General features: G+C 46.2%; 2 protein-coding genes across 2 annotated transcripts in view; one reads left to right on the forward strand and one right to left on the reverse strand.

The window, feature by feature from the left end:
• LOC143983672 (uridylate-specific endoribonuclease D-like) overlaps window positions 1-27,485 on the reverse strand; it is a 35,095-nt gene that overhangs the window by 5,068 nt on the left and 2,542 nt on the right. Inside the window, exons 2-4 of the mRNA XM_077483650.1 lie at window positions 20,406-20,583; window positions 16,258-16,460; window positions 6,902-7,015 (exon numbers count right to left, since the gene is read on the reverse strand). Coding sequence (XP_077339776.1) covers window positions 6,902-7,015; window positions 16,258-16,460; window positions 20,406-20,583 — 495 coding nt within the window. The remainder of the gene's footprint in view (window positions 1-6,901; window positions 7,016-16,257; window positions 16,461-20,405; window positions 20,584-27,485) is intronic.
• On the forward strand, window positions 837-5,503 carry LOC143981485 (uncharacterized). Its single transcript, XM_077479355.1, has 2 exons — window positions 837-1,557; window positions 5,484-5,503. The coding sequence occupies exons 1-2, from the start codon at window positions 837-839 to the stop codon at window positions 5,501-5,503; spliced, it is 741 nt and encodes a 246-aa protein (XP_077335481.1).

Consider the following 27,485-nt stretch of genomic DNA (forward strand, 5'->3'; position numbering starts at 1 on the left):
AACTTTTATTTTATTCTACACAATCTTTTGTTTTAAAAATAAATATTTAACACATGGTGCACAGTTCTCAGAGTATTCATTTGTAAAGAGATAGCATAGCAGAAGTGTTTTTCTTTCAGGCACTGTGTCTCTTATTGAACATGGAGGAAAGGGAAAGGTAAAGAAGGGAGTCGCTGTCAATTCTGCCCCACCCCCCCATGCAGGTCCACATGGCCATGCCCCCAGCACAGGGGAATCTAAATCAAGCTTGTCACAACATATATTTAGATGAACATATATACTTGCTGTTAAGAAACTAATTGTATTAAGCATGTAATGGAACGAGGATACTTGTCTGTACGATGATTCGACACCTGATAATGTATGTTTGGTTTTGAAAATATAAATAAACTTTTCTGTTAAAGAAGGGAGTCACTGCTCTAATTCCGTCATTTGCATATGTAAATTTCAGCTTGAGCTGCTACGCTCTGTCACATTTCCTTTTCTAACAAAAGAACATGTAAAATTGTATTTAATAAAATGTCCTACTATAAAGCTTGTTCAGAAAGTCTTGGAAACTTCAGCTAGTGTGAGAACAATGATCACGTTATTGGTATATGACATTAAACAAAGGCAACAAAAGATGCAAGGGGCACTACAGATGCAAGGGACCCATTCTAAGGACCCTCTATGAGCTGAGCAGCAACTGACCTACCCACCACAGACCAGGTCAAGTGTTATCTCCTGCATACACTGCAAAGCTCTATATCAGAGGGTGTGCAAGGTATTTTGGCTAAGATCAAGTGTAGTAGACGGTCGTGCTGCAGCTGAAGGAGGTGGACGGAAAAGTCCCCGACATGACCCCGGAGATCTTCGGAAAGAAGATGATACTGGAGCAGGGGTTCAGCAAAGCGGAAACGCTTTCGGTCCAGGCCTTCACAAAAGGTACCTTTTTTATAACTTTTTTGTCGTTCCAGGTCTGCAGAAGGTACTGGGAGATGGTAAAGACGAGTGGTCCTGAATCCCCCTTTCGTAAGTTTGCTGCGAACTGCCCCATTACACGGGACGAGAAGTGGGTGACGGTGGCCATGAGGAACCCCCATACCCCAGGTAAGGACATAGCCACTTACCTGCAGAGGTTCTGCACCGTGGTGAAGGACCCAGTCCGAATCCTCAATGCCAACGGCTTCTGGATAGGTAAGTGGTCAGTACTCTGCAAGTTCAGGAAGGACCCTTCGGGGGATATCCAGCACCTGCAGCCGTGCTTCTCCCTGGGCAAATCCACAGGCATCCTTTACTACCCTGGGATACCCTACACCTGTAACAGGTGTAGCCACACTGGACACATGGGTAAGGATTGCAAAGAACTTGCTTGCAGGTTCTGTAGGGTCACAGGCCACAAGACCAAGGATTGTCCAAGGTCCAAAGCCTGCAACCTCTGCGGAGCTGCCGAGCACGTGTATAAACACTGCCCACAGCGGTCCCGATCCTACGCTGGAGCCCTGATCCAGGGCAAGCCATCTGCCAGCACCAGGAAGAAGCCACCGGAAAGAGAAAAAGAACCACGGAAGACCACTGGTAAGCCTACCCCCACCCCTGTCCAGGCCCCAGCCCAGACTCCTTCCCCCGCCCCAGCCCCTGCCTCCAGCACACCCCCACCCACCACCTCTGTGCTGGAGGAGACCCTCCCCACCCTCCCCCCACCCACCCCGGACCTGTCCTCCCTTCCACCCCCACCAGTGGACCCTCAGGAAGCCGGAAACGGAAACCTAGCAGTCCAACTGCAGAGGAACCCGCTTCCTCCACTAAAAGGCCCAATGGGGACCAGCGCGACAGCGAGGGACCAGAGCCAATAGTGGAGGACCTCGAGTCAGTGGGGGAGGAGGATGAGGACGTGGGGGGAGAGGAGGAGGTCATGGCCGAAACTGTGCCTGACGTCCCCCTCAACTACCATCAACCAGCAGATGATGGAAGCTGTCCTGGAGGAGCTCGGTCTGTCCGAGAACACAGGACAAGCAGAGGAGGCAACGGAAGACCCCCCTCTGGGGAGGTAAGTTCGGTCCCTTGCTGAGTAGACCTCATACCCTTTTTCATTATGGCAGAGATCTCAATCTTTTCCATTAATGTGAGGAGTATCAAGGATACATCTAGAAGGCAAGCGGCACTGACATTTCTTGCCACCCAGCAGAGTGATGTCTACATGCTCCAGGAGTGCGCACTTCCTCCTCTGAGGAGGTACACTCATCTGACCTCCCAGTGGACCCTCGGTCCATTCTACTGGTCGGGGGGTGCCGATTGTAAGTCTGCAGGTGTAGCCATTCTTGTCAGGGGTGGGCGCTTCGCGGTTGACTCCATCCATGAGCTAGTCTGTGGCCGTCTTCTGGTCATAGACGGCTCGTGGGTGGGAGAGCCAATTAGGCTCATCAACGTGTACGCCCCCCCAGATAAGAATGAGCGGCTGGAACTTTTCCAGACCCTGCGGACCCAACTTGTCACCACCAGGGCAGTAGTAATCGGCAGTGATTTTAACTGTCCGATAGAGGAGGATGGGCGCAGCTCCAGCATGTATGCAAAACTTGATGCTACATCTAGGCTGCTCAAGGAGATAATCTCGGAGGCTTCCCTGCAGGACGCCGTGGGATCCATAGGGAAAGGTACCGTGAACTACTCATGGTGCCGTCCCGATGGATCAGTGCGTTCCAGGATCGTCTTCGTACTCACTTCAAGAGCAGTCAAGCATCGCGATTTCTCCATGATCCCCTGCTTTTTCTCTGACCACAGGGCTATTCACTTTCGGGGTGACATGGGCGAGGGCTTTGCCCACGGACCAGGCTCCTGGAAGCTGAATAGTACCCTGCTTGAAAATGAGGAATTGATGGGGGAACTCCGGGAGGCCTATGCCACCTGGACGGAGGAAAAGCAATTCTTCGGAAGGGTAAGTGACTGGTGGGAGTTTGTGAACGTCAGGCTGCGCAGCTTCTTTCAGGCAAGGGGACGACAGCAAGTGTTTGCCAGGAAGAAGGAACTCAGGAGACTGCAACGTCAGTTGCAGTCCCTGCAGGACCTTCACCACTGTGGCTGGGACGTTAGGCAGGACCTGGAGGACACCAAGAAGAGCCTGAAAGGGCACTTTGAGGAAGAATCCAGGCACATTCTCTTCCGTGCCAAGGTGGAGAATCTTGAGAAAGGTGAGAAGTGTAACTCTTTCTTTTTCAGGAAACTCCACTCAGGACACACACCCTTGTCAGAGCTGCGTGACGAGACCGGAACACTCCAGAAGGGAAAGGAGGCTGTGATGCAAGTGGTCAGCGACTACTACACCAACCTCTACTCCCCGAAAACAACAGACACACAGGCAGCCGACAGGATCCTGTCAGGTATCTCTAACCCAATTGATCCTGCAGGTTCATCGGCCGTCAACGCCCCCTTGGTGTTGGAGGAGCTGCACTCTGCCACTAAATCCTTTAGGCGGGGCAGGACCCCAGGCTGCGACGGTCTCCCAGCTGAACTTTATGTAACGCAGTGGGATCTCGTGGGCCCAGACCTGCTTGAGCTGTATGAGGAGATGGTGGTGGAGGGCAGAATGCCTCCGACACTGAGGGATGATCACGATTTTGTATAAGCGCAAGGGGGAGAGATCAGACCTGAAAAATTGGCGTCCGATCTCTCTTCTGAACGTGGACTACAAAATCCTCGCCAAGGTTCTGGCCAACAGGCTGAAATCTGTCATCGGACAGATCATCCACCCGGATCAGACTTGTGGCATTCCTGGTCGCAGGATTGCGGACAGCCTTGCGCTTGTCCGGGACACGGTCCAGTACATTCATGGCCGCCGTGTGCACGCGGCCCTGGTCAGTCTTGACCAGGAAAAGGCCTTTGACCGTGTCTCCCATGAGTTTATGTGCAGCGCTCTGCGCAGGTTTGGTCTTGGGGAAATGTTCTGTTCATACGTAAATGTAATGTACAATGAAATTTGTAGTGTGGTGTTGGTGAACAGTTGGAAAACTGACCCCTTTCCAGTGTTGTCTGGGGTCAGACAAGGCTGCCCTCTCTCACCTCTGCTTTTTGTCTGTTGTATAGAGCTCTTCACCCGAAGCATCAGACGGAATCCAGAGATCAGAGGGATCACCGCACCAGGACCGGACAGACGGGGGGGTCAAGTGCTCGCTCTACATGGATGATGTGACGGTGTTCTGTGCCGACCGGCGCTCCATCGACGCACTCGCCCAGACATGTGAGGACTTCGGCCAAGCTTCAGGGGCAAAGGTCAACTGCGGGAAGTTGGAAGTCATGCTCTTCGGAAAGTGGTTCCTGCCTTCTTCTGCACCCATGCCCTTCAGCATCAAAGCAGACTTCATCAAAATTCTTGGGGTCTGGTTTGGAGCAGAGGGCGCAGCCCTGAAGTCCTGGGAAGAAAGACTGACAAAAATGCGACAGAAGTTTGGACTTTGGAGCCTCCGAGAACTCACCATCGAAGGTAAAACACTGGTGCTCCGCAGCAAGATTCTCCCTGTGTTGCAGTACCTCGCCCAGGCCTGGCCCCCCCGGGTTAACACCTGCAAGGCCATCACCAGGGCAGTGTTTCACTTCATCTGGAGCTCCAAAATGGACAGAGTAAAGCAGGCAGTTATGTTCAAGGAACCCCTCAAGGGCGGTAAGGGCGTGTCCGACATCGCCACTCTACTGAGGGTTTTCTTTGCCTGTAACTGCATCCGCAGAACTTTGGTGGACAGAACTGTAGACTCTGGTGGTAACTCCATGTCCTGTTTTTTCCTCCTGCCTCTTTGGAGGTCCCTTGGATGGGACAAATGGGACAGCTCCATCCCCTACAACTGGGACACTCCTTGGTACTACTTGGACACTTTCAAGTTTATTAAGGAGCTGGGGCTACATGGAGTGAAGCCTGACTTGTGGAAGCCAAAAACTATCCACAAGTTGATTAGAGCATCGGACATTGTTGAGACTGTTCCAGGCCTCCCTTCAGCCACTTGTAAAGTGGTCTGGAGGAATGTTTCTTCAAAGAGACTCACCAACAGGCACAATGATCTGGCATGCATGGCAATCCAAGGGGGGTTGCCACTCATGACATTCATGCATACCAGAAACCTGTGCAGATACAGACACTGCCCCTTTTGCAGAGGAAACTGCTCTGCATGTTTTCTGGGAGTGTCCCTTTGCACAGGACCTGTTGAGGGCTCTGGAACCTGACCTCAAAGACTTTGTTCCACAGACTGCTATCACACACTTTGGTGTGCTGAACGGAATCTTTTGTGGAACTCATTCACAGGAGGACATTGATAGTGCCTGGCGGGTGCTGTGTTGCTTTAAGGACACTGTTTGGTGTGCCAGAAAGCGCCTCATCCACCAGAGGGAGAGGATGTCCATCGAGGTCTGTCACACACAATGGTCACTTTTCACTCACTCTCCCACTTCCTTCTCCCCACTTTCTTTTTATTTAACCCTGTCTGTCTCTTTTTTGTATTTTTATGTTTGGTGTGTCACAGTTTTGTCACTTGTGTGTTGAGTAGGGTGTCGGTCCTCAGGTCAACCCTGAAAGTCTTGGTAGGGGGTAGACATAGGCCTTTTGGCTTGGTTCGCCCTCTCTCTCAGGGGGTCTCCCTTCGGGGGAGCCCCAACCAAGTACTTGGTTGGGTCTGTTTCGACAGAACTTCCAGAGAAAGGGGTCGCCTGGTCTCGGCCACATGGACCAGGTATAGTACCTCAGTCCCCGTCTGGAGCCTAACGCCCTGGGGGATCAGGGTAGGGTCCTTCCTCATGGAGGACAGTGGTACACCCATTGCACGTTTTTGTGTGTGCACTTTTTTTGGCACTGGGTGGAAGTTTTTGGGTGTGTTTTGCATGCCACAGGCTTTTCAATAATAAAAAAAAATCTGTTCTTATCAGTTGCCAAAGGAGGTGCTGTGTTACTCCCAATTGTGGTGATGGACACAGGCAAATCCAATGGTGTCATAGGACCTGGAAGGGCGGTTCGGCAGTGCCAGTGTCTGGGCATACATGCTGGTGTCAGCAGGTCTGAGTCCGAGGAAGGATGCTCCTAATGGGTATGGGTTCTGCATGCGGTCTGACCCCAGAGGGTAGGGTCCCTGGCCTTCTGGCCTAGAGCTCAAGCTCCGGACAGTTTTTCATGAGAGAACACTGGGTCCTCTTCTGCATGCAGGGGAAGAACACATTACTATCTCTGAATGTAATTAGGTGAGTGATGAGTAGGGTCACAGGTCTTCGGGCCTGGCCTTTTGACTTAGTTTGCCCTCTCTCTTCTGGGGTCTCCCTTCAGGGGAGCCCTACCTAGTACTTGGGTGGGTCTGTTTCGGCAGACCTTCCAAAGAAAGGGGTCTGTCTGGTTTCAGCCAGATAGACCATGTTTTAAGTACCCTTGTCCCTGTCTGGAGCCTAACGCACCGGGGGATTCAGGGCAAGGCCCTCTGATTTCAGAGGGCTTGTGTAACCGTTGCACATTTTTGTGACTCACTCATGTGTTTGCACATTTTTTTGGCACCGGGTGAAGTTTTTGAGTGTGTTTCACATGCCATGAGCTTTCAAAAAAGGTATTGTTATTCAACAACTGTCTATCATATACCCATACCTTCAGATAAATCTCTATAAATAAACTCAAATTTGCCTTTTTTGGGAATGTTATGAATGCAAATATGATTTAAAGTTAATGTTCACTTTTTTTTTATATTTTATTTATGCGACAATGACCTCCATCATTCAGTTCACCAAGAAGCCATCCTTAAAAATAGGGAATATTTAGGGCACTGCAAGGTGCTGAGACAGAATGCTAACAAAGATCCCTTATGAGTCTCTTTTGCCCCTTTTGTGGCCAGATCACAACATACAGGATATAATGAAATCCATTGTGACTTTACAACCTGTAATGTAAATGGAGTATTTTTCTTACCATGAAAAACATGCTCAAAGCCTGAAGAGTCTAAGAAACCCTTTTTACGAGCATATAGTCCAAACCACATTTCCTCTAAATCCTGCGTAAAGCTTTCCATTGAGGTATAAAAGCCTGTTAGGAAGGACAGTGTTACATATTAAAAACATTCTCATAAAATACACGTTTGGAAGGTGCAAGAAGATGATAACATCTTATTAATCTAGCATTGATGCCACTCTCTAATAGTTTCACCCATTTTTTTTTTCAAATAAACCCTCAGTTACCAAAGTAGGAAATGTCTGTGTTGCCCCTTAACAACAATCAGGAAGACTGTCATTTTCCAGTGTGGGCTTGGAGGATACTGCAAAACATAAAATCTGTTAAAATGATATAAGTGGAATTCTACCATGGAATTAAATGCTAATGAGCTTGTTATTATAAAGGGTGAGTAACCCAATGTAACATATTAATTCTTTACAGTGCATGGTACAATTATCTGTTTGAAATGTATGTAGTGTGCTTTCCATTAGTTAAAAAGCACAAAAAAATAAAAATTGTGTTTACAAACTTATATAGTCACCTAATCACCCAATAACATATGCATACAGGTGGCAGGAGGGGGGTGGAGCACCATGAGGTAGGCGTGTGCAGTAGATGGCTTCCTCTTCCCCAGCCTCCAGCATCCCCGCGTAACATCGCAGCCCCCGGACAAGCGGTGAGCGTGACCGGCGCCAAGGCCATGGCCGAGACGCTCGGAAGGATCCAGCAGTAAAGCACCCTGCCGTGGATAAGCTTACTTGACGGCGCCTCCGGATCAACTGCTTGGTGGAGGGGAGCGGAGAGACTGTATCGGATCGGTCCGACGGACGGAGGAAGGAGTGAACGGCGAGAGCCAGCCACCCGGAGAGCGGAGCGAGTGTCCCGCCCAACCCGCAGCACACATCCCGCTGGGACTAAGATGTGAAAGGGAGCCCGCCGAGTGGACAGAAGAGCGGTGGAGTGGAGTAAGGAACCAGGCTGCGGAGGACGAGGCTCCAGAGGAAAGGTACCTGACGGGGGTGGGGTGAATTGCTGGATACAGTATGCAAACAAACTGGCTTAAATCTGTTTTAAGAAGGAAATAATAAATGGATGACAGATACAGAGACTCTGGTGTGGAAACGCTGATGGTTAACAGTCAAATTGTTTGATCTAAGTAAACTAGCAGGAAAGGGAAAAAGTTATCACCCCCCCCCCCCACAGGTTACTGGAAAGGCAGCGGTAGAATTAGCGCACGGATATCCTCCTCAAGCCTGTGCGGCTCAGGCACACCAAACAAAAAGTAATAAATCCAAGGACTGGGGCCTGCCGTGACAACATATAGGCTGATCCGGACGCATACCGGTCTCTGTGTATGCACTTAGAAGACCCTAAATTCCATCCCGACTGGACATAGTCCCAAGAGTAAGGGTACTGCGCACTCTTGAAAGGCGTGAGAGAGATTGACTGTGACAGTCGCAAGGAAGCATCTCTCTGGGACCATTAAAGTGAAGGAGTCTGAGCGTCTGCATCCCCCCTGGCCCTTCCTGGACTGGAGGGTCCCCCGCTCTCGCATTATTAGGGACTGACGTGGAGGGTTTCTCTCTTTTTTTTTGTGTGTGTTTACCTCCCCGTCTTCGCTTCAGAAGAGTATTTAAGTCCCTACCAAGAAGTAGCAGTAATAAAGCGGAGACCTGCGAGGGAGTCACGTTCACAGTATAGAAGGACTCTACCCCTCTTCCTCAGCCGAAGGGAGAGGTACTGAGGACAGGGGCAATAAATAAACCCCCAGCCTAGGAGGAAGGAAACGTGAAGGGGATAGGAGAACCCACGGCTGGAAATAGAAGAAGCAAATGAAGATCTCGCTGCCCCTATATATCTTAGAATAGTCCATTTGCATTGGCCCTCTGCCCTCCTTAGAAGATATTTGCCAGTTCTCAGCCTGACTGTCTATAACGAGCTTATCCCCCCTTTCTGTGTAGACATTTTTTTTTTTTTACTTTGAATGTGTTGATCTTTACCACTCTGCATTTATTTGCATTTATTTGTAAGGGGGTCATTGGCGGATTGTAGGAAGGGTTTATCCCCCAGAGGTCTATCCGTTTCCCTCTGAGGAGACGACTTGGTTATAGAAAGGTGGGACAGACTTAGAAATAGGTTGGGAAAAAATAGTAGGGAGGATGAATGAGGGGGAAGGCAAAATCAGGAAAAAGCGCCCCACCTGCATCCAGCCCCGGAGGGATTCAAAGATACATGGCAAGTAATATCACTAGCATCAGTGCGCTAGAAGAGGGACAGGAAAGCCCAAAACAAGGAGTGGGAAGGAGGTCAGGCCTGAACAGACAGAAGTTAGGAGAGGATGGTAGAGGTGCGAAAGCAAATGGGGCTAAAAGTGGGGGGACTAAAGAGACGAGTCCCATAATACAAAGCTCGGTCAGAGGCCAAAAGGATAAAGAGGGGGAGAGAATATCAGGAGAGCCTGCGTCCGAAGAAGAGATCTTGCGACCAGGTCCCCAAATGGAACCTTCTCTGATAAAAGAGATGCTTGGGGAAATGTTCGCAAAAATGGAGGCGGCCCTAAAGACAGAAATAGCTGGAGTACGTGCAGATATAGGTCGAGTATTGGAGAGGGTAGAGGAGATCGAAGATAGAATTGACAACCAAGAGCTTAGGATAGATGAGATAGCAGAACAGGTACAGAGCCTCCAGAGAACAAATAGGTCCCTCCTTTATAAATTAGAAGACCAGGAGAATAGGAGTAGGAGGAAGAACATACGCATTAAAGGTATCCCCGAAAAATACGGTCCCGCAGAGCTAAGTAAAATAGTGCAGCAGGTCTTCAACCCGTTACTACAAAGAGAGCCTACTGAAAGCCTAAAGTTAGACAGAGTTCATAGGAGCATAGTTGGGGGGGCAGCAAGTAGGGAAGCTACACGTGATGTGATAGTCAGGTTTCACTACGCAGAGGAGAAAGGGCAAATAATGGAGAAACTTAGGGCATTGCCGGAGATTTCCTTCGAGGGTGCTGAGCTGCGGGTGTTCTCAGACCTGGCCCCGGAAACGCTGAGGAGAAGGAGACTGCTAAAACCCTTAACGGAAGCCATGAACACGGCGGGTATCCCCTATCAGTGGGGCTTCCCAGCGTGCTTGAGGGGACGAAGAGATGGCCGCTCAGCGGTACTCCGGTTCCCTGAGGACCTAAGAAGGTTCTGTGAGAGTCTAGAGATTGCCCCCCCTCCGCTACCAGGCTGGCAGGAAGAATCCGATACGAACTTTCCCCAACGGAAGCTAAGATGGCAGAGAGGGAGAAATAGAAAGACAAACGATAGGGAAGGAGACAAATAGGGTGCAGCAATGTTGAGGGCTAGATGGGTCCGGAGAGGGAGATTGGGGGAGGGGGGTGGGGCGGAGGGAGTCGTCGTTGCTGGGCAGGCTTTACCAGGTGTGAACCCCCGGGTAAATATGAAGCACAGACGTTATCTGAGAGATAAACGTCGGGTTCATATACCCACAAATGAGAAAGGGAGGAGGAGAGAAAAAAAAAACGGGGGAGAGACCCGACCAACGGCTGCAGGCGCAGAGTTGGGATGGAGGGGGGGAGGGGGGGAGGGAGTGTGTGGGTTTTTCTTTTTTTTTTTTGTGTAGTGCCCTTCGCGTCCTCCTTGTCCCCTGGAAGGGTAAAGCCCCCGCTGGGTCAGCACTCGTTGAACGATAGAACAATATATTAGTTGCCAATGGTTCTTATCAATGTGATAACATATAATGTGAGGGGGTTAAATACAAAAGAAAAAAGATATAAAATTAACAAGGAACTCCAATTTATGGGGGGAAATGTCATTTGCCTTCAAGAAACATATATAACCAATAACTCAGGGATAAAATTGACATCACCCCAATTCCCAATGTGGTTCTATGGAGACACACCCTCTGCGCACTCCAGAGGAGTAGCCATTGGCTTTGACAAATCAGTAAGGTTTGAAATCGAGGAACGATTGGCTGACTCAGAGGGGAGATATTTGTTTTTAAAGGGTAAACTGGGAATCATGCAATGCACCATTGTTAATGTGTACGCTCCAAATAGAAACCCTGACACATTTTTAAGGAGAGTACTAAGGAAACTGGAGGAATTTAGAACAGGTATGGTAATTTTAGCAGGCGATTTAAACTGGTGTTTGGACCCTAAGATGGACTCCTCAGGGGGCGGTACACGGGGGGCAGAACAGCGATATAGAAAATTAAATAAAGCATTGATCAGTGCCCAGTTACATGATGCATGGAGGATCAGCCACCAGAAAGATCGGGACTACACCCATTTCTCCTCAGCCCATAAAACCTTTACAAGACTAGACTACATATTTATAGGACAACAATTAGTGGCCAACTTAAAAAAATCAGAAATTAAACCAATCACCCTGTCCGATCACGCACCTGTAAAAATCCAACTAGATATACAGGGTCATATGGGGACAGGAAGTGCCTGGAAACTGAATGACTCACTCATTCAAGAACAGGATGTGAGTATAAAAATCTTACAGGAATTAAGCGACTTTTATGAAGTAAATGATACAGGAGAGTGTTCAAAGGCTACTATTTGGGAGACACACAAGGTGGTTATTAGAGGGATCTTGATCGGAATCGGCACCGGGAAAAAGAAAGAAAGGGATAAGGTGAAGGTTCAGCTCTATAAGGAGGTAGAGGAATTAGAACAAATGACCAGACCCAGAGGGCTCCAGGAGACCCAGGAATTATAAAAAAAAAAAAGAGAGTTAGAGGAATGCCTGGAACAAGAGAGGAGGACAGCTTTTCATAAAATAAATAGTGAGAGACACCTTTGGGGCAACAAGTCAAGTAAGTGGTTGGCAAGAAGAGTAAAGGAGCAGAAAAATAGGACCTACATACCGAAGATCAGGAACAAAGAGGGGGAGATGAAGTTTGCAACACCCGATATTGCAGAGAACTTCCACGGATATTATAGCGCTTTATACAATATAAGTACTAGAAGGGAGGACGGGGGGAAAAGGAAAGAAGCTATCAGGGAATATCTTGAGAAGCTCGACTTCCCAAAAGATATGTGTGACGAGATGAAGGAATTAGAGGCCCCTATCTCAGTAATGGAAGTAGAAAGAGTAATTAAAGATACAGCTCTAGGGGGAAGCCCCGGCCCAGACGGCTACTCCATTTTATACTACAAGAAATTTCGAAGTTTCTTGGCACCAAAACTGTGTGAATATTTCAATGAGGTAGGAGAAGGGGGGGCCCTTCGCGAAGAGGCCCTGCTCGCACACATCACATTGATTTTAAAGGAAGGTAAGGACCCCGCAGCATTAGAGAGTTATAGGCCGATATCATTGTTGAATACGGATGTGAAGATCTACGCGAAAATCCTGGCAGAGCGATTGAAAACACTCCTCCCCGAGTGGATCCATACCGATCAGGTTGGATTCGTTCGGGGACGAGAGGGGAGGGACAATTCCCTGAAGTCAATCATGCTGATCCAGGAAGCTTCTAGAAGAGAGACTCCCACGCTGCTCTTGTCTGTTGACGCCGAGAAGGCTTTCGACAGAGCAGACTGGGAGTTTATAATGGGGACGCTAAAACATATAGGCCTAGGAGAGAGAATGATGAAGTGGGTAAAAGCGTTGTACAACAAGCCGACAGCCAGGATTAAGGTGAATGGTTCCCTGTCCCGCCCCCTTGAATTGTTCAATGGGACGAGACAGGGATGCCCACTGTCCCCGCTTCTCTTCATGATTGCCTTGGAGCCGTTGCTGGCAGCGATCCGGGGCAACCGGGACGTACGGGGAGTCGAGGTGGGAGGTAGAGAGTATAAGGTCTCTGCATTCGCCGATGATCTGCTATTATATATTACACACCCCAGAATTTCGATCCCGGCTGCAGTGAAGGAAATGAAACAGTACGGTCGACTCTCTAATTTTAAAATCAACTTATCTAAAACAGAAATATTAAATTTGAACCTACCTGAAGAGGAGCAGAGAGATTTGGCCGCTAGTTTACCCTTTAGATGGAGTGGAGGGGAATTGAGTTATCTGGGGATAAAACTTACGGCACAGAAGGGGAATTTGTATGAAGCTAACTATATGCCTTTACTTAATAAAATCAAATTACAAATGAAAAACATGAAACACAAAGGAATATCTTGGGTGGGTAGAATGAACGTGATAAAAATGTTCATATTGCCCACGGTACTATATACATTTCAAATGATCCCCATCTCGCTGCCGGGAAGTTTCTTCAGAAAACTAAAATCTATGGTCCTCGCATTTATATGGCACCCAAAAAAAAACAGCATTGCGCATAGGGCTCTCGTGAAGGCAAAGGAAAGAGGAGGAGTGGGTCTCCCAGACTTTAAAAAATATTATGAAGCCATAGCATTATCTAGGATAACAGATTGGATCCACAACTTAAAGGAGAAGAGTTGGGCTGAGCTGAAAACTAGATTAAGTGGGACGGAATTGGCAAAAATGATCTGGATACCTGTTCAGGCACGGAACCTAGGAACACGCACTAGTATAATCACAAGACATACACTTAGAATATGGGATAAAATAAATAAGTTACACAACTGGACATATAATTCTCCACTTATGTCACTACTTGACACAAAACATTTTTTACCAGGAATGGAAGAGCGGCTGTACTACAGTAGATGGGCACAGAGAGCAGAAGTAACACTAGGAGAGGTGATCAAAGGGGATAGGATTTTAACGTATAGGGAAATCACTCAAGAATGGGGACACAGACCATTAGACAGATGGAGACACAATCAATTACTACACTTTACACAAGGGCTCCCACAGCCCCTGCGAGGAATGAATGCGTTAAGGCCACTAGAAAAGCTATTTAAGGACACACAGTGTACGGTGAAAAGGGTTTCTAAATTATATAAAATACTAAGAGGTGAGGGAGAGGGGGAGTTCCCTGCCTATTTAGGGAAATGGGAAGGGGAATTGGGGACACTTAGAAATGATGAACACAGAATGAAACTATTAAAAATGACATATGCACTATCAAAAGACTCAAGAACACACGAAATGGCATACAAATTAATAGCGAGATGGTATATGACGCCCACAAGAATGCAGAGGTTAAGAGGTGGAGAGGAACCAACTTGCTGGAGAGAATGTAAGGAAATAGGCTCTTTCAAACATATATGGTGGGACTGCCCAAAAATAAGACCCTTCTGGGACAAAATAATTGAAAATATATTCCTGATAACTGGAAAGAGGATTAAGAAATGCCCATGGGCTTGTCTATTCCACGATACAGACATGGGAGTAAGGCAATATAAAGCCACGCTCGCCCCTTATCTCCTGAATGCAGCCAAAGCTTTAATCCCAAACCATTGGGGAGACCCTCAGGAGCCGTCAATCCTTGAGTGGGTGAGGAGGGTGGAGCAGATCAGGCTGATGGAAGAGTCGATCGACAAAACTGAGGAGATAGAAACTGAAATTCAAGGGAAGTGGCAAAAATGGCTGACATTCTTAGAGAGTGGGGGCTGCCATGTCTGATTAGTAGGTGAAGGGGATAGGGAGGAGGACGAAGGACACGGGAGGAGATAGGGGGGCATACCTCCTCCTGGATTCTTTTTTTTTTTTTCGGTTTGTGCCCAAGGGGGGGAGGGGGGCTTGGGGTTTTAAAGGTATTTTGTAAAAAGAGGGGTGCAAGGAGATTGTTGTATTATATTGTAGGATTACTTCCCCCTCAAGAATTGTATAAACGTGTTTGTATACTGTGTTTAAAGGAAAAAATAAAGAATATATAAAAAACATATGCATACATGCATACATTGGTGACTGTCACTGTTCAGGTGTCTCCAATTAGTGCTTCAAGTCAGATTAACTTCTTGCCACATGGTTCGTAATCAGTTGTGTTAAAACTGGCATTATTTTCTCATTGCATTGTATAGTAATATGAACATTGGCTGTGTAATAGACCTAAAGTGTATCTGTAGGCAAAACCTTTTTCTTAGTTTTGGATAAAACAGTGAAGGGATGGATCCTCTTTTACGTTTTTATTGCACCCTCTCTCCCTATTGGGGAGATGCATCCCTCCTTTTGTACTAGTGAACTTGTTGATGAGAAAGAAAATAAAGGGAAATCCAAAACTTTAGAGTTGGCCCCTAGAACCCTAGAATAAAAGGTGAGAGGAAATCTTTCAATGGGGATAGCCTTTCCAGGGACAATTGTCAAAGAAGAGAATTCCCTTCGGGAGATTTCCTCTCTAGGACAGGAAGTTAAGAGAAATTTCCCCTATATTACACAGGCAGCTGAAACTAAACTGGCAAGGGTTTAATCCTTCCATACTTAGGCAGCCCAGCTTATGTATTACATAGTTACATAGTTAGTCAGGTTGAAAAAAGACACAAGTCCATCCAGTTCAACCAAAAAAAAAAAAATATATATATATATATATATATATATATATATATAATAAATATACCAGCCCATATACCCAATTCTATACCCACAGTTGATCCAGAGGAAGGCAAAAAACCCCAGCAGAGCATGATCCAATTTGCTAAAGCAGGGGAAAAAATTCCTTCCTGATCCCCCAAGAGGCAATCGGATTTTCCCCGGATCAACTTTACCTATAAATTTTAGTACCCAGTTATATTACGTACACTTAGGAAATAATCCAGGCCTTTCTTAAAGCAATCTACTGAGCTGGCCATAACCACCTCTGCAGGGAGTCTATTCCACATTTTCACATTGTATTCTATTGACATTTGTTACCATTATTCCAATGTACCTTTATCAAGTAAGAATTTGGATAGCTTGTTCATCACAGAAGTTTGGAATATGGCTTCCATAAAAGCAGTTTTCTCTTTGATATCCTCACTGGTCACCAACTCCACTGTTCCTGTTTCCTTGATGTAATTATCCAGCAGTGCAGCCCAGCTTATGTATTACATAGTTACATAGTTACATAGTTAGTCAGGTTGAAAAAAGACACAAGTCCATCCAGTTCAACCAAAAAAAAAAAAAAATATATATATATATATATATATATATATATAATAAATATACCAGCCCATATACCCAATTCTATACCCACAGTTGATCCAGAGGAAGGCAAAAAACCCCAGCAGAGCATGATCCAATTTGCTAAAGCAGGGGAAAAAATTCCTTCCTGATCCCCCAAGAGGCAATCGGATTTTCCCCGGATCAACTTTACCTATAAATTTTAGTACCCAGTTATATTACGTACACTTAGGAAATAATCCAGGCCTTTCTTAAAGCAATCTACTGAGCTGGCCATAACCACCTCTGCAGGGAGTCTATTCCACATTTTCACATTGTATTCTATTGACATTTGTTACCATTATTCCAATGTACCTTTATCAAGTAAGAATTTGGATAGCTTGTTCATCACAGAAGTTTGGAATATGGCTTCCATAAAAGCAGTTTGCTCTTTGATCTCCTCACTGGTCACCAACTCCACTGTTCCTGTTTCCTTGATGTAATTATCCAGCAGTGCAATAAGATGGGTGAAAGTTGGGCGAGTGAACAGTTTGCTTTCATTCACATAGCTGAACAGCCTAAGATCATAATACAGAAATGAATTATTAGTAAAATAATCAGGAAAATCCTATACTGTTGGTACAAAATATATACACAGAATACGTATAGACATCAAAGTAAGAGTTGGCATTCAATTGATTTGGTTTCTTTTAAATACAGCAGCAGTGTTTTTATGAAAAAAACACCAGCAACCTGGAGCTTGTAAAATAATTTAAGATTTTGCAGACTATTGTCATAAATTCCATCCACTGTAAATTTCTGCCATTCATGAATATAACTTATGTGCGGGGCTTGTTCTGTTTCTGCAAGGCTGCCACTACTCTATAGGGTCATCTAACCATATAGTTAGTGTACCCTGTACTGTATAATGACTCTGAGAGCTTGCACTGCGTGGAGAGCATAAGGACCTATAGTAGCACATATTCAAGGTTTACATACAATTGTGCACTAAAATGCAAGGTCCACTTATATTGTCCAGGCACCCTCATCTACAATGAATAAGTATAAATTGTACCTGTAAAGAAAACAGCCAGTGTTTATATCTATCTCACCCCTAACTTCTGTCTTCAGTGCCTAGGAGATGATGACAACTCCTTGCAGCAAGATCCTGCAGAATACAGAGCATTCAAATTCTTGATAAAAGGCAATCTTGCAATGGACTGAAGTGTCTTTTCCTGAAATCTGACATGCTTTGCATCCCCCAGAAGAACAGTGAAGCCATGCCCAGTATTGTGGTAGACTCGGGTGAGGTACATTTCATACCTACTTACTACTTACTAATAGGTGATTTAAAAGGTAGTTTGCACAAGTTGAGCAGATCTTGCATTTTACTGCAAGGTCCACTTTAAAGTAGAATTCCAGCAAAAACCGAACTAGTCCTAAAAATATCACCATGCCTCCTCCTAATACCTATGATGACTAACCTGTGTAAATTATATGTACTAAATATACTTACCTATCTTCAGCCCACACTGGTCACATGATTCAGCTCCCCTTGTCAGCCATCAGTGGCTGCAGGGGAGAGGAGGGTGTGCCAACAATGGTTAGGACATGGAAGCCAATGGGTAAAATCATCACTCTAGGCTTTACCAGACACTTTTTTCACTCTCCCCTGCAGCTGGCTGACACAAGGGATCATGGGACTGTAGCGAAGCAAACTGAAAATAGATAAATACACACATATTTTTTTACCACAGGTTAGTCAGCATAGGTGTTGAGGGTGGGTTTTTTAGGCTAATTAGGTTTAAGCTGGAATTCCACTCACCGATAAGTTCATTTAGTGAAACATACAAATCCTTTCACTGTGGTACATAAATATTTCAGATTTGATAGATATTTGTGTATATGGTCCCCAATTTTATGATCTATGGAAAATCATACTGGGAAAGTAGGCATAACTTGTCTATAGAAGGCACAACTAACATAGTTAAACCAGTGTGCTAGCTTATAACGTGTCAGTCTCCTCTTATAGAGTTGCACATTTTCTTCCAGTGTGTCCTATTAAGTTTGTGTATAAAGAACAAACAAATGTCTTACTGGACAAAGGTGTACACCCAATGTTATTGGATTACACATTCTTCATAGATGTACACCAGTGGCGACCTGTCCACAAGGGGATGCACAGGCGCCACCCCCCATCCATGCGTTTGGCCCCCTAAGCTACATGCGGGGCGCAGGATGCATGACCTGCCTCCTTCCCAAGGTGAGGAGGTCTCTGATCACCACCGCATTCCTGTCAGTCTCTAGCTTGGGGGGGGGAGGATCATCGCTTTCCTGTCCATCTCCCACACGGGGGGATCACTGCATTCCCGTCCGTCTCCCGTAGGGGGGGATTGCCGAATTCCTGTCCCCCTCCTGTAGGGAGGTTAGCATTGGTTTGCCGTCCACCCAAAATATTGAGCATCTGCCGCCACTGGTGTACACTACTCGACAGTGAAAGTGCCTTGAAAATAAAGCCATTGTCATCATGTGCTGTCATAATTTTCAAACTGAAACAATCTTATAAAATTATAGTTGCTGTCTAGATCTTTCAAATATGATCTTTATGAGTACACAGCAGTAATTCTTCGATATGTTGGAGTTGATTTACTGAAGGCAAAAAGACTGTTCACTTTGTGAGGGAGGATGCACTTAGCAGGTTTACCTTACAGCTTAATAACACCTTACCGCCCAACCTATAACAGAATGTTGGCTGGGGGGGTGACTTTACAATCCTGAGTGAACGTCATTTGATGTTGTCTTAGAAAGCACCACTGGAGTGGCCCTGCTGGGTCATGCAGGGGCACGATCTGTCAATGGCTATGTCCATCAGACACAGCCAAGGACCGATCATTGTACCAGATCTCTGCCAGTACTATGTCACTGCTCCGACCAACTGCAGCAGGTCACGTGACAATTTACTTTCATGCCATCCATTGTGTACAATTGTGTATTTGTTCTGTCCTGGCATTTTAGGGTCCCATGAAATGAGACAGTCTATCTGCAGCCCATCAGAGTACCCCAGTACCTATTTGCAGCCCATGCCTCATAGAATATACATTGGGGTGTTTGCTTTCCAAAATGGGGTAATTTTGTGGGTAATTCCATTGTCCTGGTACTCCTGGACCTTCAAAAGTGTGATAGGTAGGAATGAAATGAGATGTGTAATTTATGCTCGTAGAACACCTGAAGGTACTTCTTCAATGTTCGGCCTCTGTATGTGGTCAGGCTGTGTAAAAGTCCCACACATGTGGTATCACCATACTCGGGAAGAGTAGCAGAATGTGTTTTGGGGTGTAATTTTTACTATGTACATGCTATGTGTTAGAAATATCTTATAAATGAACAACTTTGTGTACTTTCCTGACTTGTTAGTGTCTCAGGAAATGAGATGATACTGTACACCTGATATTGTACTGAAGGCCTGATCAGATGTGATCAATTTTCAGTGACTGGCATCATAGTTTGTAGACTCTATAACTTTCACAAAGACCAAATAGTATACACTAATTTGGGTTATTTTTACCAAATATAGGCAGCAGTATAAATTTTGGCTAAAATTTATGAAGAAAAATTACTAATTAGCAACATTTTATGACAGAAACAAAGAAAAAGGCATTTTTTCACAAAATGTAAGTTTTTTATTTTATTTATAGCACAAAAAATAAAAAAAAAACACTAGTGAATAAATACCAATAAAAGAAAGCTCTATTTGTTTGGAAAAAAGAACGCAAGTTTCATATGGGTACAGTGTTGCATGACTGAGTAATTGTCATTCAAACTGTGAGAGCGCTGAAAGCTGAAAATTGGTCTGGACAGGAAAGGGGTGTAAGTGCACTGTATTGAGGTGGTTAAATACCTAATTAATTTTACCTTTAGGTAAAAGTGTTGTAATTAGGTTTACAGCCACTTTAAATGTGGTCAAGTTTCACTTTGAAAACTATACCTAGTCACGTGGAAGGAGAAAAACAAAACAATTTTGCTTGCACAGAATTGGATGATGGGAGTCAGCAAAGCTTCACCTCTTTCACTCAGCTCTGGGAAAAATTCCCTTCCAAAATGAACAGACTATTTACCTTTAGTAAATTAACCCCCTTGTGAGAAAAGATTGTTTTAGATGTGGTCCTCTCAAGTATGATTCTCAGTGTTAGATACTTAGGAGTTGATTTACTAAAACAGGAGAGAGTAAACTCTGGTGCAAGTGTCCATGGTAGCCAGTCAGCTTCTAACTTCAGTTTGTTCAATTAAGCTTTGACAATAAAACCTGGAAGCTGATTGGTTTCAATGCAGAGACACACCAGAATTTGCATTCTCCAGTTTTAGTAAATCAGTCCACTTAGATTCTCAGACATTTCAATTATCAAACAATCCCACACGGTAAGAAAGACATTCATGTCTCTTCTACAACTCTGAAGAATGTTAATGAACATAGAATAATAAATAAAATATGGCATAGTTAAGAAACACAAAGCCTGTCAACTTACTTTTGGCTGGCAAAGTCAGTTCCTGAGCTCATTTGAGAACTGTTGGCTTTGTATTGTAGATTCAGAATAATGTCATCAGTGTCAGCTTTATTGATATCAGCTAGATATAGCTCTTCAGCCAGACTCTGAATCTCCTCATTGGTGACAGCGAACTGTGATTTCAAGTGAGCTTTTACCGCTATTCAAATGTAAAACCAAAATGTTATTTCACACAACTCGAACTTATCACAATATGTCATGGTCACATATCTAAACAAATAGGTATATATTTGTGCTATGTCAAGGCTATAAACCAACAAGATGTGAATCAAAATGAAGCCAATCCACCAACACAGGCTGGTCCCAGATCCCTGTGTGGAAGGCCAATGGATATCAATATTTTTTCAGGCTGCCACTAGTTTCCAGCACTGTGTGTAAACTTAAAGTGGAGTTCCACCCCAAAAAATTAATTAATGTGCTTAAAAAAAAAAAAAAAATTATTTGGAGAAAATTATTATTTTTTACTCATCTCTAAATGCCTGTTGCTAGGGGGTCCCTCGTAGTCTGCCTCCTTCAGCACCTGGGCTCCTGACGTCACTTCCCTCGGCGCAGGAAGGGAGATCACCTCTCCCCCCTCCCTCTAGGCAATCATCAGGGACACGTGACAGGTCCCAGATGATTGCACGGCCAATTACGGCGCTTGGCGCAGCTCGGGCATGCTCAGTGGGTGCCTACAGTTAAAATGTCGGCGACGTCGAGCAGAGGGGAACAGGGCTTTGATCCCCTGCATTGCTGGACCGTGGGACAGGTAAGTGTCCAATTATTAAAAGTCAGCAGCTGCAGGATTTGTAGCTGCTGACTTTTAATTTTTCTTTTATAATGGGAAATCTGCTTTAAAGCCTAGGTTTCAGAGAAACAAAACCCTTGGTACACAATACTCAACATAGATCTGTTGCGTGGAGGAAACTGTTATATTTAATATGAAATTATCTTTTAAACAGATCTATTTTTATATGTGTAGCACCCTCTACATAGGTAGGTGCTAGATTCGTTTTTTTTGTGAATATAAGAAAATTTAATTTTTTTTTTGGTTTGTGTGGGCTGGGAGTGGCTCAGAGTTAGCAGCTGGTGATTCACAGGCAGCATCACTAAGACCTCCCTCTTCTTTCTAGAGCCTTCTAGAAGGTACTAGACAGAGAGACGGAGAGGAGGGGTTGAGCTGCCAGGGGTGTGTTAAGGAGCCCTGAACAATCCCCAACCTAGATTGGCAAGAGGCAGGCCTCCTTAAATATCCAGAGTCAGCCCAGCTGGGGAGGAGTGGTCAGGTGGAAGAATTGAAGACGGAGTACTAGACCGTCGAGGCCTTTAAGGAAGCTCTCCTGTCTTAGGGGGGTGACCTTGGGCATGGGCTCAGGTGCAAGATGGAGCCTTCAGTAAAGCGTGAAGGTTACATAGTTAGTAAGGTTGAATAAAGACACCAGTCCATCTAGTTCAACCTGAGTGAGTGTGGTTGCATGTCTACAATTGTCCCTATACCTGTACATTGTGTCTCATTAAGATGCTCATCTATTATTATTATTTATTTAACCTCCCTGGCAGGGCTGGTGCAAGGATTTTTGACACCCTAGGCGAAACCTCATTTTGCCGCCCCCCCATTGGCTCCACCCGTGACTCCACCTCCTTTTCCCTGTCCATGTATACGGACCAGCTATGGTACTATAGCGACAGGTTAGGGTACTATACGGACCAGCTAGGGTACTATACAGAAAGGCTAGGGTACTATACGGACCGGCTAGTGTACTATACAGAAAGGCTAGGGTACTATAAAGAAAGGCTAGGGTACTATACAGACCGGCTAGTGTACTATACAGAAAGGGTAGGGTACTATAAAGAAAGGGTAGGGTATTATACGGACCAGCTAGTGCACTATACAGAAAGGCTAGTGTACTATATGGACCGGCTAGTGTACTATACAGAAAGGCTAGGGTACTATACAGAAAGGCTAGGGTACTATACGGACCGGCTAGTGTACTATACAGAAAGGCTAGGGTACTATAAAGAAAGGCTAGGGTACTATACAGACCGGCTAGTGTACTATACAGAAAGGGTAGGGTACTATAAAGAAAGGGTAGGGTATTATACGGACCAGCTAGTGCACTATACAGAAAGGCTAGGGTACTATACCGACCGGCTAGTGTACTATACAGAAAGGCTAGGGTACTATACAGAAAAGCTAGGGTAGTATACGGACATGCTAGGGTACTATATGGACTGGCTAGGGTACTATATACGCACAGGCTAACTATGCAACTGCCTATCTGTACGAGCAGACAGATACACTAGTGACAATACTTTATGGGCTCCTAGTAAAAATAATAATAAATGCACATTTTTTTTAACTGCAAAAATAGCTGCATTTTTTTTTTTTTACAAAGCTGAACTTGAACCTCCACACCTCAAATAACCCCCCCCCCAATCTGTTCTCCTCTGTACCCCCATTAGTTCCCCTCTGTACCCCCCAAATCGATTCCCCTCTGTACCCCCTCCCCCACAGACATATTAGTTCTCCTCTGTACCCCCCTAAATTTGTTTCCCTCTGTACCCCCTCCCCTACACCCACACACATTAGTTGCCCTCTGTACCCCCTCCCCCCAAATCTGTTCCTCCCTGTACCCCCCCACACACATTAGTTCTCCTCTGTACCCCTTAAATCTGTTCCCCTCTGCCCCCCCCCACACACTAGTTCTCCTCTGTACCCCCCCACACACACACATTAGTTCCCCTCTGTACTCCCCCCCCCACACACACATTAGTTCTCCTCTGTACCCCCCCCCCCCACACACACACACATTAGTTCCCCTCTGTACTCCCCCCCACACACATTAGTTCCCCTCTGTACCCCCCCCCCACACACACATTAGTTCCCCTCTCCCCCCCCCCACACACACACATTAGTTCCCCTCTGTACCCCCCCACACACACACACACACACATTAGTTCCCCTCTGTACCCCCCCCCACACACATTAGTTACCCTCTGTACCCCCCCACACACACATTAGTTCCCCTCTGTACCCCCCCCCCCCACACACACATTAGTTCCCCTCTGTACCCCCCCACACACACACATTAGTTCCCCTCTGTACCCCCCCCATACACACATTAGTTCCCCTCTGTACCCCCCCCCACACACACATTAGTTCCCCTCTGTACACCCCCCCACACACACATTAGTTCCCCTCTGTACCCCCCCCCACACACACATTAGTTCCCCTCTGTACACCCCCCCACACACACATTAGTTCCCCTCTGTACCACCCCCGCACACATTAGTTCTCCTCTGTACCCCCCCCCCCCCAATCTGTTCCCCTCTGTAACCCCCCATATACACATTAGTTCTCTTCCGTACCCCCCCCCCACACACTCATCAGTTATCCTCTGTTGCCCTCAAGTCTGTTCACCTCTGTACCCCCCCCCCCCCCACACACACACACATTAGTTCTCCTCGGTATCCCCCAAATCTGTTCCCCTCCCTCTGCACACAATATAATGCAACAGCCATGGCAGCCTCATCTCGAGGAGAGCGGCGCTGCTGCCTGTCCTCCCACCACACAGTGACATCCCTGACAGTCCAGGAAGGGGGAGCGGAAATCACGGCAAACCCAGACCTAACATGCAGGGCTTCCATCTCATCTGTCCCAGGCCGCTCTGCACACAGTAAGGGGTTCATGCGGATCTTGCCTCCACCCATGTTACTCTCCTGTCCCTGTGTGTGTTGAAACTTGCACAGCACAGACTTACTTGGTTCTGCCTGCTTCACGATCATCGCTTGCTCCTCCAGCCCTCCACTGATAGAAGAGATCATGACATCCCCCAGCCCCGTCTCCTGTTCACTGCAAAGCCGCTGTTTCTCTCTTAGCTGTCCTGTCCGGCGGCACTGCCTGTGTCTCCGGCAAGATCCTGTGTAATGTCATCTGGGGTAAGCGAACTGGCAAACCGCCCCCCGCCCCCCCCCACGTAGCGCTACTATGCCACTGCTGTCATCCATCCCTGCCACCATGGCCGGCCGGCCAGCTTGTCACTTCCTTCTCCCGCCGGCTTGTTCGTTTTGCTGGATGCTTCCCCAATTTCTTCCTCCCAGGGGCTGTAGCTGCGCCCTAGGTTGCAGTGCGCCCTAGGCGGCTGCCTAGTCCGCCTAGTGGTAGCACCGTCCCTGCTCCCTGGTGGTATTCCTGAGTCTGGCTCGGGATGGAATTTCAGAACAAAAAGCGGTAACCCCCGAGCCAGACTCAGAATCGCATTGCAGGATCCAGGAAGAGCTTACTTACCTCTTCCCCAGGATCCTGCATTATCGTCCCACAGTGTGAGCGGCTCATCCTCCACTCGATTCATCACAGAGCCGGGCTCCGTTTCCTGCGAGCGTTGTGACGCACGGGGATGGAGAACGGTGCCAAATTCAAAAAGTGAAACACATACTATACATACAGTATATTGTAATCTTACAAACTACATTATTGTATGAAACTATTTCACATAGCTTTTGTCCCTAGTGGTCTGTCCAGTGTCCTGCATGCAGTTTTATATTATAAAAACTGTTCTTTCTGTCTGGAAACTGGAGATTGTCCATAGCAACCAAAACCCTCCCTTTACATCAAAAGTGGTTTTAGACCAGCTAGAAAACAGCGATAATAAATTAGAATCACTTGCAGAATTGAGTGATAGTGATTTGTGGGGAGATCCGTCATCAAACACTGAAAGTAAGGACAGCGACGATTTTGCAACTGAGCAAATTTCTGTGTTTTTGATTTGATTACATTATTGAATATTTTTTAATTATTATTATATTATTATTTGGTATAATTATTTGTAGTTATTATATTATAATTTATGATTTCACTTTTCAAACTTTATCATACCCGGGATGTCTGGTTTGGACAGATTTAAGTGAGTTATTCCTAAGAATTACAGACCTACAATATAAAACGCTAAATTTCCATTCAAAATAATGGAACAGTACAGCTTTCAGCACCAAAAATCTAAAATAATCATACCCCCAAGGAGGTTAAGGGACCCATATAGCGCCATCAATTTATGCAGCGCTTCACGCATTCATTGCACACCTCACATTGGTCCCTACCCTCAAGGAGCCCACAATCCAAGGTCCTCAACTTACATTCATATACTAGGGCCAGTTTATTTTGGACAGAAGCTAATTAATCTTCCAGCATGTCTTTGGAGTGTAGGAGTACCCAGGGAGACAACCCGCGCAGGCACAGGTAGAACATGCAAACTGCAAGCAGGAGTGTCATGTTTGGGATTCGAACCAGCAACCCCTTTTACTGCTAGGTGAGAGTGCTGGACAGGAGGCACAGGATGAGCAAGAGAGGACAGCAGGAGCTAGAACTGCCAGGCAAGTCTCCAGGAGGGAACCCCTGGTTGCAGCCAGGAGGAATGGTGAGTGACATGTGCAATCAGGAGGACTGGGGAGGCACGCCTGAGATGACTGGGAGCATGCAGTCAGAGATGTGTGCAGAGCCAGTAGTGAGGACTGCAATGTCATGGGCAGCGAAGTTGGTTAGCTTCAGCCAGGAGGGTTGGCAGGGCCTGAAGAGGACTGACTGAGAGCAGTAGTCCACCAGAAGGACAGCTAGCACTAAAGACTTTTCATTTCTTGCTACACCATAGGGGCCCACTGTCCCTGCCCGCAAAAGTCAATTGCTATGGCCTGGCTGAACCAGTGTCAGGCCTAAACATGTATAACACCCACCACCTTTAGGTGGGTGCTTATAGGTAGATGTTAGGAGAAATTGCCAGTGCCTTACACTGTTTGTTTAGGCCTGGTGGGTTAATTTGGTTTCGGAGGAACAGTAGAATAGAGAGGGGTGTGACCACATGTTCTTCACCCTGGAAGACCTCCCTTGCTTCTCCAGGGTAATGTTCTGGAAAGAAGGCGGGGTAGGGACTGAAGAGCAGGCAGTGTATATGGCCCTGGCCCAATCATTAATTTGTATGGGCAGTGGCAAGACATACATATATACTGAGGTCACATGCTTCATGGGGAGATGGGAAGAGACTAGTTCCAGAGAAGCTTCACAATGTGACCTTCGGGAGCAGGCTCAAAGGCCTGGGGGTTCAGAGACTCCAGCACTGGAGAGCAGGAACCTAACTGGAAGGCCTGAGAGTTCAGAGACCCCAGAGCTGGATGGTTCAAACCTACAATTCACACCAAAAACCATGGGGAAACAAACCAGGCATCCCGGCTGGGATGGATCATTGCACAGGAACCGGGAAGTAGCTGCAAAGCGGATGGAGTAGACTGGGGGCACCTGGACTTTCCTGAACTGGCCTGGGGAGTATTTGCAGGAGGCGAGAGAGGCAGGTGAGGCCTGGGACTTCTAGCATTCCGATTTACCAAGGTGTCTTTCAGAGGGGCATCAGCCAGTTCGCTAAGGGAAAGGGTCTTAGCTACTCAATATGAAACAGGAAGAAGAGATAGCTCATACTACCTTGCACTACTGAAAACACCATGAAATGCAGCAAGAAAATAAACATTCACTGTTCAACTGTTCGAATGTGTCTGTTGTTACTCGTGTGGGGTGGAAGAGTGGGGTTACACCAGAAGTGCTGTAATGACCTACACCAGCAGCTCCCAAGGGAGTAGTGCGCTACACAAGTGCTAGCTCATCCTGGGAGATAAAGAGTTGTGCAGGAGGAAGGAATAGGAATAGTCTGCAAGCAAGGTATGTGCTGGAGGAGATTGGAGTAGTAACTTGTACAGAGAAGTGTATATAGTTGTCCCAATTGATTGATATACAATCTACCAATTGATTGACATAGAAAAAACGCCAATTGACTGATATACAATACACCGGGCATCCCATATTTCCCTTACCCCATCCAAGTTAAATTCCCTCATAAAATAACAAAAACAAGCACATGGACTATTCATTGTCTCAAAGTGACTGGGAAGTAATTTCCGGGCTGGGCAGGGTGACAGCTGGGCCACATCACTTAGCAGCCCCTACGAGGGTACCTCTACATAAGTAACTTGAGCCAGCCTAACACTAAAGATGTATACATGAAAAAACTACAATACATACAA

The sequence above is a fragment of the Lithobates pipiens genome, unplaced genomic scaffold (genome assembly GCF_037356315.1).
Source record: "Lithobates pipiens isolate NorthernLeopardFrog02 unplaced genomic scaffold, aLitPip1_a1.2 Scaffold_16, whole genome shotgun sequence".
Lineage (NCBI taxonomy): Eukaryota > Metazoa > Chordata > Amphibia > Anura > Ranidae > Lithobates > Lithobates pipiens.

Coding starts and splice junctions, on each gene's coding strand:
- LOC143981485 (XM_077479355.1), top strand. CDS start 837: ATGACCCCGGAGATCTTCGGAAAGAAGATGATACTGGAGCAGGGGTTC. Junction 1,558..5,483: donor AGAACCACGGAAGACCACTG/GTAAGCCTACCC, acceptor GGTGTGTCACAG/TTTTGTCACTTGTGTGTTGA.